Genomic DNA, 17,713 nt, shown 5'->3' with positions numbered 1-17,713 from the left:
GCACCTTATAGACTAACCGAAGTGTTGGAGCATAAGCTTTCGTGGGCAAATCATGTGGGTCTTTGCCCACGAAAGCTTATGCTCCAACACTTTGGTTAGTCTATAAGATGCCACAGGACTCCTCGCCGCTTTTACAAGAACTAGGGATCACCAAATGATCTTAAAACATGGAAGAAAGTATTTTTTCCACACAATGCACAGTCAACCTGTGGAACTCTTTGCTAGAGGATGTTGTGAAGGCCAAGACTATAGCAGGTTAAAAAAAAGAACTAGCCATTTTTATGGTCTTATGCATCAGGATCCATGCTGCCAGCCTTAAATTGATTCCTTAAGAAATTTTTCCTAACATAGAATCATAGAATACTAGGACTGGAAGGGACCTTGAGAGGTCATCAAGTCCAGTCTCCTGCCCCCATGGCAGGACATCAACATATTTATTCAAAATAAGAAGAGCCTACAAGAAGAGAAATAACAAAGGTGTTTATTTTATATATACACACATTGATTTTTTTAAGATTGGCTCAGTCATTATACTCATTATACTAAATATATTAAAACTATTTTTTAGAAAAACTTTTATACAAATCTGACTTTTGTAGATTTTAATCATCCTCATCTTCATCCTCTTCTTCCTCCAACTCATCTATTTCCTCAGCTGCAGCCAAAGCTTCTTCCTGTGCAGCTTTGAGTGCCTGCTCCTCTTCCACAGTAGGGTCACTCATTTCAGTGATTTCTGGCCCACTAGGGTACTCTGCTTGCACCGATGGGGGTAGTGAAGGCGAATAGTTATCCACACTGTATTTGTGACCCCAGCCCAGATAAATGTTATCAAATTTCCTGAGGAACAAAATCAAGAGATCACAATTTCCTAGCAAAAAAGTATGAGGGTGCTGTCTATTCTTAAGCTTTTCTGCTTCGCTGAACAAAAACCAATATTGGACATATTTTCAATAATGGCATCTGCTCTTAACTAATGTAAATAAAGATAAACATGTCAGTGGCTATTAAAGATCCCATTCCCATGGCACTGTTTTGTATGAAAAAGGGTAGGTGGTAAGACTGATACCTTGGCCAAATACTAATTCAATAATTACATTCTGTAAATCTGATTTCCACTAGTTACACTTGCCCTAAATTATTGTTTACTATTGCTGTGCACTATTAAGTGGTCTCCACGATCATTGAGGTGACTATATTTTAATAAGTGAAGTCAATGGATTAAAAATCACCAAAATAAACATTTCAACTGAATGAATTAAATAGGTTTATTTGATTAGCCAATTTAGAATGGAGTAGTAATGAACACTTTGACATACCAAGGTTCGCCAGAAGCTACATAAATAAGAGCTACCTACTTGCCGATAGCAAAAGAGTATGCTCCAGGCCACAAGTTGGACTGAAGAACTGCAATGGCGTATTGAGGAACCAGATTTGTGGATAACTGAGATGTCCATGGAGGGATATTTTGAATTTCTGCCAAAAACACAAATAAAATAAAAACACACACAGATGAATAAGTTGAATCATGAACATCTATTAAATATTTGGTAGCTGGTACAGGACCAGATTTTGTTTCTATGACTATTAATACGGCTGTGAGAAACAAGTGCAATTCTAGGATGTATTAGGCAAGGCATTTCCACTAGACACACAAGTATTAATGACATTATACAAGGCGTTGGTAAGAACTCATTTGGAAAACTGTCTACAGTTCTGATGACCCACGTTCAAGAAATCAGAATTTAAACTGGAGCAGGTGCAGATAAGAGTTACTAGAATTATTGGGGGAAATGAGGGACTTAATTTTATGAGACAGGAAGATCTTGACTTTTTTAGTCTCACAAAATGAAGGCTGAAAGGGATAATGATTGTTCTCTGCAAATAAGCTTTAAGCTAAAGGATAATGGTGGTACAAGAACAAATGGATAAGCTAGACAAATTCAGGCAGAAAAATAGAAGATTTTTATCCATGAGAGGGGTGGAATTCTGGAAACTGTTGTGGGGCAAACAATTTAATTAGTTCTGAGAGAGCTGTACAAATTTATGAATACAGTTGTGTAGCTGGGCTGCCTGTACTGACAGGGATTAGAAGGAAGAGGTCTGAGAACCACTTTCAGTTTGTGTTTTGCTCCCAAAGCAGATGTGTATATGAACCCTACATGAGCATAGGCAGAAGAGGGAGGAAAGCCTCTCAGGTTTACAGGCAAGCAGCTAGATCACATTCCCATGCAGGCAGCATAGCGGACAATCATGGAGGCAGGCACCCATAGCTGCAGCCAATAAAGTAAAGAAGGACTGCTACAAAGGAGAGAATACAGAAAAACAAGAAGAGTCACAGGGACCTGGAAAAGCAGAGGGGCAGTGACCCTGTGCCAGGCAGCCTCTACGAACACAGCCAGGAAAAAGAAGCAAATTGCTAGGCTCAGTTAGAGGTGAGGGTCCAAGAACTACCTTACCTGGGAGCAAACTAAGGAAGTCCAGTCACGAGTAGCAAAGACCCTGAAAAGAGCATGCCAGGAGGTGGTAACAAGGTGGAAAGGGATTTTCCCCCTTCCCCAATGTATTTTAGGAAAGACTTATCTCCTTTCTGTGAAGTATTACGGATGATTACGTCTGGAGATATGACACTGGGTGGCACTGAGTATTTTCTCAGGTGCTGGGCTGACTGGTTCTTGCTCATGTGCTAAGGGTCTAACTGATTGCTCCTGACCCCACATGGCAAATTTGTATCTGGTCAATCTGGGGTTGGTGGCCTATGATATAAAGGAGGTAAGACTAGGGATCTCTTCTGGTCTTAAACTCTCTGACTCTAGTGGACTTGTTAACTCTGAAACAGAAAGACCAGAGTTTAAATATCAACACTTATTTCTCTGTTGACATTAGCAGAAACATACAGCTAATGTCATTATCTCACAATTCCAAAATACTTCCATGCTGCATTAGGAGCCCAAAACTCAGGCTACGTCCACATTGGCGCAATCTTGCGCTAAAACTCTTTTAGCACAAAAGAGTGTCTATATTGGCCAGAACTCATCGTCAGAGCAATAGTCTTTTGCGCAAGAGAGCGTCTACATTGGTGGGACGCTCTAGCGCAAAAGCAGGAGCCCAGAACCACTTTGGAGATAGCAAAAGGGCACCAGCCCTTTCCAGGGGCCAGGGCGGGGCCTGGAGCTCCTTTGAGACACATGCTTAAAGGGATCTCCCTGACAGCCTTTTCTCTCCTGCTGTGTGCTTTAGTATCTCTTGCAGGGACTGACAGCCGTAGCAGTTCTAGTTGTGATTGCCCTCTGCCTTCTTGGACACCACAGGTTGTGCCTTAGTGCCATTTGCTGATTTTTTTTGCCGTCAGCTCTTTTGTTGTGCCAGGGGTAGCCTTATGCCTGCTCTGGCCCCTTCCGGCCATTTTGGAGTGCCTGCAGCTGCTGCTCCATGCTGCTGCACTTGTCACCCAGGACCTCGAGGCGCAGGTTGCTCTGGACTCCCTCACCAGGGAGGCAGTAGCATCCCTGTAGCATCCCCCCCGCCCCCCGTGGAGAGACCCTTGTGGAGACTGGACACCAGTACGGACTGGTGGGACCGGCTGGTCCTGGGTCATTGGGACAACCAGCAATAGCTCCGGAACTTTCGGATGCGAAAGCAGACATTCCTGGAGCTGTGTGCCTGGCTCACCCCTGCGCTCCAGAGAAGCGCCACCTGGCTGCAGGCACCCATTCCTTTGCCATATAGAAGCTGGCAACCCCGGACAGCTACCAATCGGTGGCACACCAGTTTGGGGTGGGCAGATCAACTGTTGGTGCCGTTGTCATGCAGGTAAGTCTGGGGGGGGGTGAGGGGGAGAGGGTGCTGAACTCCATGCCCAGGGGCAGGCAAGCCTCCAGGCTGGGGTGATGGGGGAATGCCCCGTCACCCAGGGGTTTGGGCCATCCCTCCCTTGCACTGGCCTGCTGGGGGGGGGGGCGTGAGCCGGGGGGGGGCCCTGGTGTGTGAGAGGACAGAGGGCATCACAGGGGGGTGGGAACCCCCCCAAGGGAGCATGCACTCACTCTGCCTTATGTGATGCATTCCCCTGTGTTTCTGTGTACCCTTCTGCAGGTCATCCGTGCCATCAACAACATCCTGCTCCAGCAAGTCATCCGCCTGCAGGACATGGAGGCTACGGTGGCCAGCTTCACTGTCCTGGGGTTCCCCAACTGCAGGGGAGTCCTGGATGCAACCCACATCCCTGTCGGTGCCTCAGAGCATCGAGCAGCCCATTTCATAAACTGCAAGGGGTATTTCTCCATCGTGCTCCAGGCCCTCATGGACCACCGTGGCAGCTTCATGGACATTTATGCGGGCTGGTCCGGCAGGGCATGCAACGCCTGAATTCTCTGACAAACCAGACTGTTTGGCAGGATGGAGGCGGGCACTTTCTTCCCCCAGCAGGAATTTACTGTTGGGGACGTGCCCATGCCCACATCTGTTGTGGGGGACATGGCCTACCCCCTGCTGCCCTGGTTGATGTGGCCCTACGCGAGCGCATGCGTGTGTGTTGTGTTTACCTGTAGAACTCCCTGCTGGTGGAGGCTGTGGGCTAATCAATGGTGTTTGACAGGGAGCAAGATGAATCACCACACAGAGCCTGGGAGCACATATGGCAGACGTGGTCTGGGCTCTCAGATCCCCATCATGTGGATGTCTCCTGGACGGAACCAGGGATGACTGGGGAGTGTATCATCCTTGTGGTGAAACTCAGGTGGCTCTAGGGCCGGCCCGAGTGCTTTCCCCCTCCCCCTCCTGCTAGCCCTCACATACGTACCCCAGGGACATGAACTGGGCTTGTTTAGTTTGGAAAAAAGAAGATTAAGGGGGGACATGATAGCAGTTTTCAAATATCTAAAAGGGTGTCACAAGGAGGACGGGGGGCTGGACTCGATGACCTCTTGAGGTCCCTTCCAGTCCTATTATTCTATGATTCTATGACATGTGTGGCTGCAGTGGGGACTTCACTCGGGAGGCCAGTCAAGGCACCAGGAGCAGGCGAGAGGCTCAGTGAGGGCCATGCCCATAGGGCTGTGTTGCTGCAGTTTTCCTAGGAGCAGCTGGCTGTGTCGCACAGCCAGGCATGAACAGTGTGCTGTCTGTGTGCTGCACCCTTTGGGAGGTGTGGGCTCTGGTATGAGCCCCTGGGGCCCTGGTGGAGCCCTGGCTGGTTCCAGCCGGCATCCATCCTTCCCCCCGGTCCAGATGTGTGTGAGCAGCATGGTCCCAGGCGTGCCCTGTTGCTGCCTGCCGTGGCCACATGCTGCTCGGTCACCAGGCTGCACGTGCTGCATACTGGTATGGTACACAGCGTGCAACTCATGCTGCCTGAGTGATGCGCTCTCTCCCTTCCCCCCAGGTGCCTGGCTCCCCCCGCCCTTGTGAATGCAAAGTGCAACACTCACCAGTGGATCCTTCTCAGGCCTCCAATGACGCGTGGGAGACGTCCGAGCTGCCTGAACGGACTTTGAGTTGCAGGGTCACAGTGCTGCCCTGGTCCTCCTCATCGTCCTCTGACCCAGTGGGAAGCTCTGAATCGTCCCCCGCCTCGCTGGGCCTGGTGACGGGGGGACACACCTACTGGTGTCAACTAGACCCGAGGGTCCCTGGGGTGCTGCCTCGCCTGGGATGCCATGGAGCTGCTGGTAACGGGGGCAGCTGTCAGCTCCTGTCCCGGACATAGCCCAGGCGCAGCTCCTTGAGTTTAGCCCAGACCTGTTCGAGGGTCCGGGCTGGATGGCCCTGGTTGGAGAGCTCATGGGCCATGCGGCGGAAGATGTCCTCATTCCTGTGACAGGCACGGACGTTGTGGAGGGTCCAGCAGGGCCTCGATCACCCCTGGGGACCAGAAACGGGCACGCCGCTTTGTGCCCCTTGGGGCCTCCTGAGCTGGGGGTGCAGGTTATTGCTCCCCCCCTGGAGCAGCCATCCTGGGTGGTCTGGTGGCTTTTGATTCAGCAGAGCCACACAGCAGAGCTTGGTGGCAGAGGTGCTTCTGCCACGTGGCCTCTGCATGCTGAGTGTGCCTTTAAGGGGGCTCGGGTTACCAGGAAGTCCGGAGCAGTGCCTGCACATACAGAGCGTCCAAGCAGCCCCTAGGGCTTTTTTCTTTGTGGATGGCTCTTGCACAAAATCTCTTGGCTGCCTGTCTACACTGGCCTCTTGTGCAAGAACAGTTGCACAAAAGGGCTTATTCCTGAGCAGGAGCATCAGAGTTCTTTTGTAAGAAGCCCTGATTTCATACATTAGGACGTCAGTGTACTTGCACAAGAACTTGCGGCCAGTGTAGACAGGCAACAAGTTTTTGCGCAAGAGTGGCCGTTTTTGCGCAAGATCACACCAATGTAGACGTAGCCTACATGTTTATTAGACAGCTGTTAAAAGCTCCATGTGGATATTCACTGTTAAATAAATAAAGGATTCGAAGAAGTCTGAATTGCCGGTACCTGCATCTTCAGAGAGTGGAGTCAGAAGAGGGGGGCCCACTTCTGGCTGTGGCTCATCTGGCTCTTCTGTTTTTTCCTCTTCCTCGCCTTCTTCTTCTTCCTCCTCTGACTTTTGAGACGGGTTAACCCAGGCACAGCGGCCCTACAACCAGCGTATCAAAGAGGTATAAAACAAGGACAGCAATATTTGAAATACTGTGATGTGAGTTAAAACATTCAGTTCAGAGGCACCAAGGTATCACATATAAAAAGAAAAATAGATGACGTACAATTATACTTGTCAGTTCTCCATGCATCTCCTATTGAACCAACTGCTTAAGAATTCACTCCCTAATACGTCAATTGTCAGATTTCAATCTGCTTTAGGGTTCTCCATTTTTTTTAAAAGTGTTGGTGTTATTGAAAGATTTGGAACTTAAACCAAAAGACTAAAACTCTGTTTTCATTCATAGCTAGATTGTATCGGGAGGCAGAGCCCCTCAAGGGCTTCAACACCCCAGGGGCTTCTTTAGGCACTGTGCCTCAGACACACCTGTGAGGCACAGTTGTTGCTGATACCACCAACTGTGACAGTACTAGTCCACTGTGACTACAATAAAGTAGAAATTGATTAATAAAGAATTCAAGGAGAGTAATGTAAATAATGACAATCAATGTGGTTTGAGAGGATCTTCTTTCATAACCTTAGCTTCATATGTTTTTTAAGAGATTACAAGTTTGGTTAACACAGATAATAGTGTTAATGTAACACATTTCTGTAAGGATCTTGGCTTGGGACCACATGACATTTTGATTAAAACAGTTTAGGAAACAAAATGAATATGGCACACATTAAATGGCGTCACAGGGCAGATTCACCACGCAGGTGCCTCCTGCTGATGCTGGAGTGCCTCCCTTCTGGCTGGTAAGGGGGTATGGACCTACCGCCTTTGCCTTCCCTGGCTGCCTCCCTGCAGCCCTTGTAAAGTCAAGCCAGAGCTCCCCGGCCCTCCCCGCCTTTCCCCAGTACTGCTCTGCCTTGGGAAACCTCCCTTACCTGGCAGCCAAATCCTTCCTGCTCCCTAGCTAGAGCAAGTAAGTCTCTTTCCACCCCTCCAGGAGCCTTTATTTATACAGCCCTCAGGTGGGCTTTAATTGGCTCATACTGGTCACAGCTGCTGGCTCCCCAGCTCCACTGCACCAGCCCTCTCCCAGGGTTGTTTTAATCTTTAAAGGGCCAGTGTGGGGCAGATGCCCCATCACAAATGGATTAAAAGTTGGTTTACTGACAAGTCTCAAAATATAACTGTAACTGTAAACAGTTAATCATCACCAAGCAGTATCCTATAGAATTGGTTCTTGGCCCTACACTATTTAACCTTTTTATCAATGACCTGGAAGAAACTAAGGATGTTAAAGAGTGATTATCTGGCTAATCATATAGTTTATACAATTTGTATCGACTATATGATTAGTCAACAGCTGCAGCGGGCGTACCTCCCAGAGCTGGTGTGAGCCAGGACTGAGCAGTCCCAGCTCACAACAGCTACGGACCACTGCTGCTCTACATTTTAAATGTATTAAGAGCCGCTGGGCTCTTACTCCATTTAAAATCCAGAGGTGTAGCGTGTGTGGCTCCTGGAGCCAGTGCAAGCCAGGACTACACAGTCCTGGCTCGCGCCGGTCTGGGACCACTGTGCCTCTGGATTTTAAATGTGGAAAGACCTCGGGTCCAGCAGCCCGTTTGTGGTGTCCTGAGCTGGCCAAAGCAGACAGGAGCTACTGCTGATGCAGCCTTTGCCCATGGCCAGCCCAGGCTGTTGCAGACAGGGACTACCTCACAGCAGCAGCCTCTGTCCGCAGGCAAAGGGAGGAGAACAAGGCCCACCTCCCTGATGGACCCCTACAGACAGGACTGCTGCCAAAGCAGCCTCTGCCCACCGTAGGCAAAGGCTGATTCCTGGCAGTATCCGCTCCCCCCCTCCCTCTTCTGTCTCTTATAGGGGGAGGGCAGGCAGCACCATGGATATGGTGCTGGGGGGAACTGCCTTTTAAGTCAGCTCCCCCCAGCATTGGCTCCTGTTTCCCACCATGTGCTGCCTCTCATACAGAGGCAGCAAGGGGGGAGGAAAGCGTGTGGTCAAGTACTCAAGTACCCGAAAAGCTTAGGTTTGTCGGGTGGTCGAGTACTTGACTACTCGCTTACATCCCTAGAAGAAACTATAAAATCATCATGGATAAAGTTTCCATGTAATGGAAAAATTGGGGGAATGGCAAATAATGAAGAGGGGAGGTCACTGATAAGAGCAATCCAGATTGATTGGTGTGCTGGAAGCAAACAAACAATGTTTTTTAATGTAAATATCCAATGTAAGTGCATACATCTGGGGAAAAAGGAATATATACTTATAGGATGGAAGAAATCATCCTCAGAAGCAGTGATTCTGAAAAAGATTTGTGGGTCATGTTAGATAATCATATGAACAAAAACTCCCAGTGTGATTCTGTGATGAAAAGGGATAATGCAGACCTTGCATGTATAAACAGAGGAATCCCAAGCAGAAATAAAGAGGTTAGTTTACATCTGTATTTGATACTGGCAGTGGTGAAAGTAATTTAACATTTCTTACAGATACTATTGCAACCTGGGTCCCTGCCAGCTCTTTAAATAGCTCACTGGTCGCTATTGCTGGTCTTGCTAGAGCTGTGCACCTGCTTATTTTCACCTCTGGACACTGGTGTGACTGCTTCTGAAATCCTAGATCTAGTTCTGATGTTCACAGTTCAAGAATGATGTTGATAAATTGGAGAGGGTTCCAAAAAGAAAAATTGGAAAAATTTACTAAATGTCTTGGTGGATTCTCTATAATGGGCAGTTTTTTTAAAAAAAAAATTAGGATTGGATGTTTTGCTAAATATAGGTTCCAAGAATTATTTTGGAAATTCTATAATCTGTGTTATAGAAGGGTTCTGACTATCTGACCACGACAGTCCCCTCTGGCCTTGAAATACATGGCTGTCCATCATTTTGTATAGGTTACTTGTTATGTCTCTCCAACAGCTGGAAGGAACAACTTGAAATATCCGTAAGATTCTAAATATCTATTGATTTTATATTTAAAGCCATTGTTCTTCTGTTGCCAAGAAATGAAAAACAAAATACTCAATGTGTGACTTTATAGTATTATTGTTGTACTGGTAGGGGGCAGTCAATCACTCAGCAAAGAAGATTAAGTTAACAAATACTTTTCCTGGACCTGTGCTGACATCATTAACTTTTAACATGGAAACAAATGCCATGTCACACACAGCTTTTCCTTCAGAAGAAACAAAGAGAACAAATAAGCAGAGTCCAGTATTATTTTCAAGCTTCTATAATGACATTACTTACAGTGCATACAGGCAGTCCCCGAGTTACGTGGATCTGACTTACGTCAGATCCGCAGTTATGAACGGGGATTTTCTTGCCCCGGAGGACTGGAGCGGCGGGACGCCTGGTCCCGCCGCCCGCCTCCTCCGGGGCGAGAAAAGCTGCTCCCCGTCTCCCTGGTCTGCTGGGGGAACCAGCAGACCAGGGAGACGGGGAGCAAAGCGGCGGAGGACCCGGGCCAGACCCACGGCGCTGATCTGGAAGCGCCGCGGGTCCAGACCGGGTCTTCCGCCGCTTTGCTCAGTGTCTCCCTGGTCTGCAGACCAGGGAGACGCTGAGCAAAGCGGCGGAAGACCCGGTCTGGACCCGCGGCGCTTCCAGATCAGCTGGAAGCGCCGCGATCTGGCCCGGGTCCTCCGCGGCTTTGCTCAGCGTCTCCCTGGTCTGCAGACCAGGGAGACGCTGAGCAAAGCGGCGGAGGACCCGGGGCCGGACTCGCGGCGTTTCCAGCTGGATCAGCTGAGCTGGATCAGCTAGAAGCGCCGCGGGTCAACCCTGGGTCCTCCGCGGCTTTGCTCAGTGTCTCCCTGGTCTGCAGATCAAGGAGACGCTGAGCAAAGCGGCGGAGGACCCGGGGCCGGACCCGCGGCACTTCCAGCTGAGCTGGATCAGCTGGAAGCGCCGTGAGTCCGGCCCAGGTCGTCCGCGGCTTTGCTCAGCGTCTCCCTGGTCTGCTGGGGGAGGGGGGACGCAGCTAGTGCCCCCCCCCCCCCAGCAGACCAGGGAGATGTGGAGCAAAGCCCGGGGCCTGTGGTAGAGCAGGTGGGGCGCTGCCGGTTGGTCCCGCAGCACTGCTCCTTGGTGTTACTGGATCAACCCGGCAGCACCCCAGCTGCTCTGCCCCAGGCGTCCTGATTCAGCCGCTGCTGATCAGTTTCAGCAGTGGCTGAATCAGGATGCCTGGGGCAGAGCAGCTGGGGTGCTGCTGGGTTGGTCCAGTAGCGCCGAGGAGCGGCCGCGCTACTGGACCAACCCAGCAGCACCCGAGCTGCTCTGCCCCAGGCATCCCCAAGTCAGCCGCTGCTGAAACTGACCAGCGGCTGACTACAGGAAGCCTGAGGCAGAGTTGCTCTGCCCCGGGCTTCCTGGAATCAGCTGCTGATCAGTTTCAGCAGCAGCTGACTTGGGGACGCCTCGGGTTCTTAAGTTGAATCTGTATGTTCTTAAGTTGATCAGTTTCAGCAGCAGCTGAATCTGGATGCCAGTTCCGACTTACATACAGATTCAACTTAAGAACAAACCTACAGTCCCTATCTTGTACGTAACCCGGGGACTGCCTGTACAACAAAAAAATCAATTGAAGAAAATTGTGTGCCCCTTACGTACAGTTACAAGCAGCCCATATTGGTATTCCCACTCTAGCTAGCAAAACATACCTAGTCATTGTCAAATCAGGAAACAAACTGTCACCATCCTTTGGAGAAACAGAAATGCAAAACCACACACTAGCCAGAAAGGATTAAAGTCTATCAATGCTCACTCCAAATAATTACAGGAAATTGATTATTGAGGGATATACTCTCTTATCAGGTTATTCCTGATTATTTATCCACAGGAAGGCACCTCCCTCCCCCCCCCAAGAACCAAAATAACAACAACAAATCCTTAGAAAGTTGCTTCCAGTATGTCATAGTAGACAATTCTAGCTTAGCCCCAATTGTGAACAGTACACTCTCTACAGATGAAGATTTTCATTTACTTTCTGAGACACCACTGGTAATCATGTAATTGGTAGCCAATATCGATGAGGATTACATAGAGCATTACCTGTATTAGAATATTCTGTACATGGTGCACCCAGTTAGAAAGGGAATCTGCAAGTTCTGTTACACTAATGACCTCAAAGTCAGGATTTTCTTCATATGTATCTCTTCCTGCTCCCCCCTCTTCCTCTTCATCTCCTTCCTCCTCTCCAAACTGGTAGAACCCCAGAGGGCTGATCTGGGTCCCTGCTGAGATCCGAGCGATTTGTGCACGTAGGTAATTAGCCTCATTCCCTGGGAAAGGTGGGTAGCTCACAATAGGAGCATCCAGCCTTCCAGTGAAGAACTTTTTGATTTTCCTAGCAGCCACAATTTGTGCTGGTGTCACTGGAGGTAACTTCACCCAGGGTTTACCTGGCTCATTACAGACAAAATAGATAAACTTATTGGTTCCAGTCCGGTTTTCTTCTTTTGGGACCGCCAGTGGGGGCTTATAGGTGGACTTTGGTGGCTCATCATCTTCTTTTTCCTCATCTTCTTCTTCGCCCTCACTCCCTTCTTTCCCCCCCTCTTCAATCACTTCTTCCTCTTCTGTCTCCTCCTCCTCTTCCCCTTCACGGTACTCCACTTCAGCCACAATATAATTCGTCTCCAGGCCCAAGATCTTGCCCCAGAAGCGGCATGTCTGGATTGGCTGCGTGCTGACGAGCTGCTTGAGGGCAAGTAATATGTGGTAGTTTTCATCCATGCTCAAGCCAACTCCAGCCTGTTCAAAATAGAAGGCTGTCTCCATCACATTGGGTAGAGGAGTATCTGTCTAGGGAAGAAGTTGTTGGAGTTAAAGCTGAGGTGTAAATAAAAGAAATTTTTAAAAGGTTACATGTATTACTCACTAAAATAATACTTAGCATTTCTATATTGTATTTGATCCTTTCAAAGTGCTTTATAAACAACTAAGCCTCACACCATCCCAGAAGAAAATAATAATACACCATTTTACAGAAGGAGAAACTGAAGCAGAGAGCTTAAACAATACACAGCTTTCAGGTAGCACAGTCTGGAAAAGAATAAAAATGTTCAAACTCCCAATGTTCTCTTTACTTCAAAACATTCAGGGTCACATTATTTATAGATAGACAGCATAAACAATCTATATAAGGGATCTGAGTGCTGGCACTCATATTCTAGCACATACATGCCACTAACTGGCTAGAAGGCCACTCGTGGCCAGGGACAGTGAGGCTGCACTTCCTGATGTGCAAAATAGGTGCAGTTTGGATGGACAGAACCTTTTTTTTACATATTCAGTCAATTTGGTTGGATTTCAAAAGCCTGAAAGAACCAGAGAAATTCACATAAAGACAGCAATCCCTCCCAGAAATTAGTGTCACTCTTTTGAATACTTGGATATAGAGATATTCTAAGCATGCATTATTTAAGATTGACTACATTAGATGTGGGTGTTTCAAAAAGCATTCACATTGGTGTACTTCTGATCACATTGAAATCAGTGGTAAAACTCCCATTGGCTTTAATGGGAACACATTTGGCCAACAACATACCTTTCTGAAAAGTCTCCCTATATGCCTTGCCATCTTTGCCCCTTTACAGGGGTGCTGGAATTACAGGTGATGCGGGTGCTGCAGCACCCTTGACTTGAAGTGGTTTCTATATATACAGGGTTTACACTACAGGTTGGTTCAATGGCTCTCAGCACCTCCACTATACAAATTGTTCTCCTGCCCCTTTACCATTTTGACAATCATTCCCAGCCCCTTATCTCAGATAGAGGAGCAAAAAATGTACGACTGGAAGTTCACTACTATAGGGTGAGTAGTTTAGTCCAAGTGACTTTTGGTTTATGTGGAATGTTTCTGGCACTTTCAAGCTTTAAACTATCAACTGATTGTGTGAGGGTATACACATTAAATTTCTTCTTCCAAAATACACTGCGGCTATGTCTAGACTGGCAAGTTTTTCTGCAAAATCATCTGCTTTTGCGGAAAAACTTGCCAGCTGTCTACACTGGCCGCTTGAATTTCTGGAAAAGCACTGACGATCTCATGTAAGATCGTCAGTGCTTTTCCGGAAATACTATGCTGCTCCCGTTCGAGCAAAAGTTTTTTTCCGAAAGACTTTTGCGCAAAAGGGCCAGTGTAGACAGCACAGTACTGTTTTCCGCAAAAAAGCCCCAATCGTGAAAATGGCGATCGGGGCTATTTTGCGGAAGACCGCGTCTAGATTGGCCACAGACGCTTTTCCGCAAAAAGTGCTTTTGCGGAAAAGCACCCTGCCAATCTAGACGTGCTTTTCCGAAAATGCTTTTAACGGAAATGTTTTCCGTTAAAAGCATTTTCGGAAAATCATGCCAGTGTAGACGTAGCCTGCTTGTGTGCACAAGGACATGTTGCCACTTTGTTCTTGGCTGTCACTGACCTGAAGATGACTGTTATAGCACGCACATGATGGCTTAATGTCTTTCCATCTTTAATATTCAGTTTCAGTGATTTACTTGTACATATAATGTTAGCTTGATAGAAAGGTCAAACCCAAACAACTGGTATCTACTTTCTACCTTTCACCACAGACCTCTATTAACACTATTTGAGAACTTAATATTCAGCATATACAAAGTAAGGGGACCCAAAAATACCTTATTGCTTTTATATAAAAAATATCTTTTCAGTTCTACATTTCAGTTCTTTAGGCCAAATGTCACCATCATTTTTTTATATATGGTACACTGACCAAAACTGGAACTGGGATTGAAGGGAGCTTTTTTGGTTTTTTTATGTAAGAAAATGCTGTAGTGCTTCTTTTTCATACCTCATTTCTAGAGGGACAAGAGGTAGAAACCCATTGAAGGGATCATTCAAGATTGTGAGGGGGTATATCAGTGAAGATTCGAATATACTGTAGGGGAAAATCCTAACTTGCCAGTGGATGGGCAAGATAACCTCATGCCTTTTCCATCTTTAACCTCTGTTTCTACGATAGTTACTCACTATTTCTTCTTCTGGCTCTTGATCTCCTCCCTCTCCTGTCCCCTTGAGGAACAGAGCCTTATATTTCTCTGCCAGTTCAAATGTTGGAAGCATTTCATGCTCATCACGGAGCGTGTCCATTTTTTTCTGGAACTGAGCCCATTTCACATCCTTACTAATATTCTCAATTATGTCTACTGCATTTATAGGGCGTTCATCCAAGATCTTGGTCAGCATGCGAGCAAGATGATCATATCTATCAAATCAAAAGAGAATGAAAACTCCCAGTAGACTATTACTGTCTAACTATATCAAATTCTCAGCACAGTATATTTTTCATATCAAAGGTAAATGCATATGTCCTGAGATAAGCTGCCATCACTATAGTAATTAGCTGTGATATTGAAAATCTCAATTGAGTGCTATGGAAACTAAGCCTGAGATATACCCCTGGAATATTCATAAGGAATAGCATGTTTGTAGTACAAATAATATATGTTCATCTTCCATTTATAACTTTGCCCACTATTTTCCCACAAACTGTTTGAAGCTGGATTTAAAACTCTTAAGCCTTATCTATACATACCTAGAAGTTCAAAGTAAGATATGCAGCTCCAGCTACATTAATTATGTAGCTGGAGTTAGCCTACCTTAATTCAACCTTTAGCACCATCTCTACAGAGAGAGCTCAATGGAAGCAAACACTCCCATCGACTTCTCTTACTCCTCATGAATCAAGGAGTGCCAGCTTTGACCAGGGGCACCCTCAGCATTCTATTCAGTGTGTCTTTACTAGATCCGCTAAATCAAACTCTGGAAGATTGACCACCACAGTGCCAGTCTTCCCAGTAGTGAAAACATGGCCTTAATTGTGTCGATCTCCCTTTAATGCCTCTAAATTCCTTTTGGTAGGTCCGATCCTCAGTGCTGCTGAGAACCTATAAATGCCACAAAAGCATTAACCCTGATTCCTGCATATTTCCCCTTCTCTTTTCTATAGCTCCTTACCTCTTTGTCCTCTCCACATACACTATCTTACACCCTCTCCCCCCCATACCTCCTTTCCCAGGTAAAGTTTTCCCCCCCTTTTCATACTCACAAGTTCAGGCCAGACTTCGTGCTGCTCTTCATTAGATAGGCCTTTGCATTCTGGATTGCCAATGCTCTAGGTCCAGGATCAGATATTTCATTCTCACATGGGCTGTATCCTGGCTGATACAGGCCATAGCCTGGTTCATGTGGTTGGTAAGGGCCATGTTCAGGTGCAAAAGGCTCATAGGGACCAAGCATAGGTTCTTGTTGCCGATAAAGGCTTCCTCTTGGTTCCTGTGCCTGATAGGGAGTTTGTCCTGGTGCATGTGGCTGATAGATGCTTTGTCTGAGCTCTTGTCCCATTTGATGAGCTTCATAGGCAGATTGTCCTGGTTGGTGAAGCTGATAGGGAACTTGACCTGGTGTGGTAATCTGGCCTGGCTGGTGAGGTTGATAAGGAGTTTGTCCAGGTTCATATGATTCATATGGAAATTGGCCTGTTTGAGAGGGTTGGTAGAGGGCCTGTCTGGGCTGGTAGGGCCCCATAGCAGGGGGGGTTCCCTGGCCGGGCTGGCTGGGCTGATAGGGCCCCATAGCAGGGGGGGTTCCCTGGCCGGGCTGGCTGGGCTGGTAGGGCCCCATAGGAGGGGGGGTTCCCTGGCCAGGCTGGCTGGGCTGATAGGGCCCCATAGCAGGGGGGGTTCCCTGGCCGGGCTGGCTGGGCTGGTAGGGCCCCATAGCAGGGGGGGTTCCCTGGCCGGGCTGGCTGGGCTGGTAGGGCCCCATAGCAGGGGGGGTTCCCTGGCCGGGCTCGGTGGGCTGATAGGGCCCCATAGCAGGGGGGGTTCCCTGGCCGGGCTCGGTGGGCTGATAGGGCCCCATAGCAGGGGGGGTTCCCTGGCCGGGCTCGGTGGGCTGGTAGGGCCCCATAGCAGGGGGGGTTCCCTGGCCGGGCTGGCTGGGCTGATAGGGCCCCATAGCAGGGGGGGTTCCCTGGCCGGGCTCGGTGGGCTGATAGGGCCCCATAGCAGGAGGGGTTCCCTGGCCGGGCTCGGTGGGCTGGTCTGGGCCCTGAGCAGGGGGGGTTCCCTGGTCGGGGCCCTGGCCGGATGGGGGGCTCGGGTCTAGTTGTTCCGAGCTCGGCGCCTGAGCCTCAGGCGAGGGGTCTTCGGAGGGATCCGCCATGGCGCTGGCTGCCCGTCGGCGCTACCGGTCCCCCAGCACCTGTCTCCGAGCGTTGCCAAGGTAAACGCGAGTCAGTTGCTAGGCGGATTTGATTGGGTGCACGTGCGCCGCGTGACCCTCCAGGGCTCCTTCCAGGGGCGTGGCCGAGCTCCAGCGCGTGCGTGGTTGGCTGGCTGGCTGTCAGCGCGCAGGGGCCGGGCGGGGATTTCCAGCGCGCGCTCAATCCTCCACTCCGCTCTGCGGGGTTCGCCCAGGTTGGGCTCGCTGCCCCAGAAGGGCGGGTGGTGCTGCGGTGCATCTTGATTTCACGCGGCACGGAGTATCTGCGGGGAAGGGGGAGGTCTTGATAATACAAAGCAAAAGCGGGCGCAGTGCTAGCCCTGAAAAGTTTGCGGACTAATAATGCGTATGCAGGGCAATGCACATGCAAACGACATTCATTTGTGGCCTGTGTCCGAGCAATATTTTGATGCCTCCTTAGTCTTCCCTGCTCTTGTGCTGTATCCCGTCTCTTTGGTCCCTGTCAAGTTGTCCAGCCCAGTGTTTCCTAAAATGTGGGTTATGTGCATAAGAGACGGGTGCTGTGAAGAAGGGTGTGTGCAGGTAGGACCACCCATAGGAAAAGGGAGGGGCCATGCGGAGGCACCCCATTTAGTAATTACGATTTTGGCAGGGATACAGGGGAGTGGTGTTACCCCAAATCACCTATGCTTCTGAGAATTACAAAGGACTAGCCTCAGGACATGAAATGACCTCTCAATTTGTCTGCAGAGCCTCAGATTTAATTTTTAAAAATGGCCTGGGCTATATGACAAAGTGTCACAAATTTTAAATTGAGTTTTAAATTGATTTAAATTGGTATACATTTCTATTCAGATATTCTTATTTCATTTTGGAAGTGGCTTATTTCGCTTTATCTTAAATTGATTTAAA

The 17,713-nt window shown here is 48.4% G+C and overlaps 1 protein-coding gene across 1 annotated transcript; it reads right to left on the bottom strand.

Moving 5' to 3' along the window:
- Nucleotides 1–465: 465 nt before the first annotated feature.
- Nucleotides 466–16,878, bottom strand: LOC102454554 (radial spoke head component 4A). The gene is made up of 6 exons (XM_075929677.2): nucleotides 15,663–16,878; nucleotides 14,585–14,819; nucleotides 11,644–12,396; nucleotides 6,468–6,609; nucleotides 1,356–1,473; nucleotides 466–837 (listed from the first exon to the last, which is right to left on the bottom strand). Exons 1-6 carry the CDS (start codon nucleotides 16,778–16,780, stop codon nucleotides 603–605), a joined length of 2,601 nt encoding a protein of 866 aa, XP_075785792.2. The 5' UTR covers nucleotides 16,781–16,878; the 3' UTR covers nucleotides 466–602.
- Nucleotides 16,879–17,713: the final 835 nt, after the last annotated feature.

The sequence above is a fragment of the Pelodiscus sinensis genome, chromosome 4, assembly GCF_052426305.1.
Source record: "Pelodiscus sinensis isolate ZL-2025 chromosome 4, ASM5242630v1, whole genome shotgun sequence".
Lineage (NCBI taxonomy): Eukaryota > Metazoa > Chordata > Testudines > Trionychidae > Pelodiscus > Pelodiscus sinensis.
This window is presented reverse-complemented; position numbering and strand designations above follow the sequence as displayed.

Bases quoted from the DNA above. Each gene is read 5' to 3' on its own strand.
- LOC102454554 (XM_075929677.2), bottom strand. From the start codon at position 16,780: ATGGCGGATCCCTCCGAAGACCCCTCGCCTGAGGCTCAGGCGCCGAGC. The intron at 14,820-15,662 runs GTGAGTATGAAA...TTGATTTGATAG, and splicing joins ACGAAGTCTGGCCTGAACTT to ATATGATCATCTTGCTCGCA. The intron at 1,474-6,467 runs GTACCGGCAATT...TGTTTTTGGCAG, and splicing joins TCCACTCTCTGAAGATGCAG to AAATTCAAAATATCCCTCCA.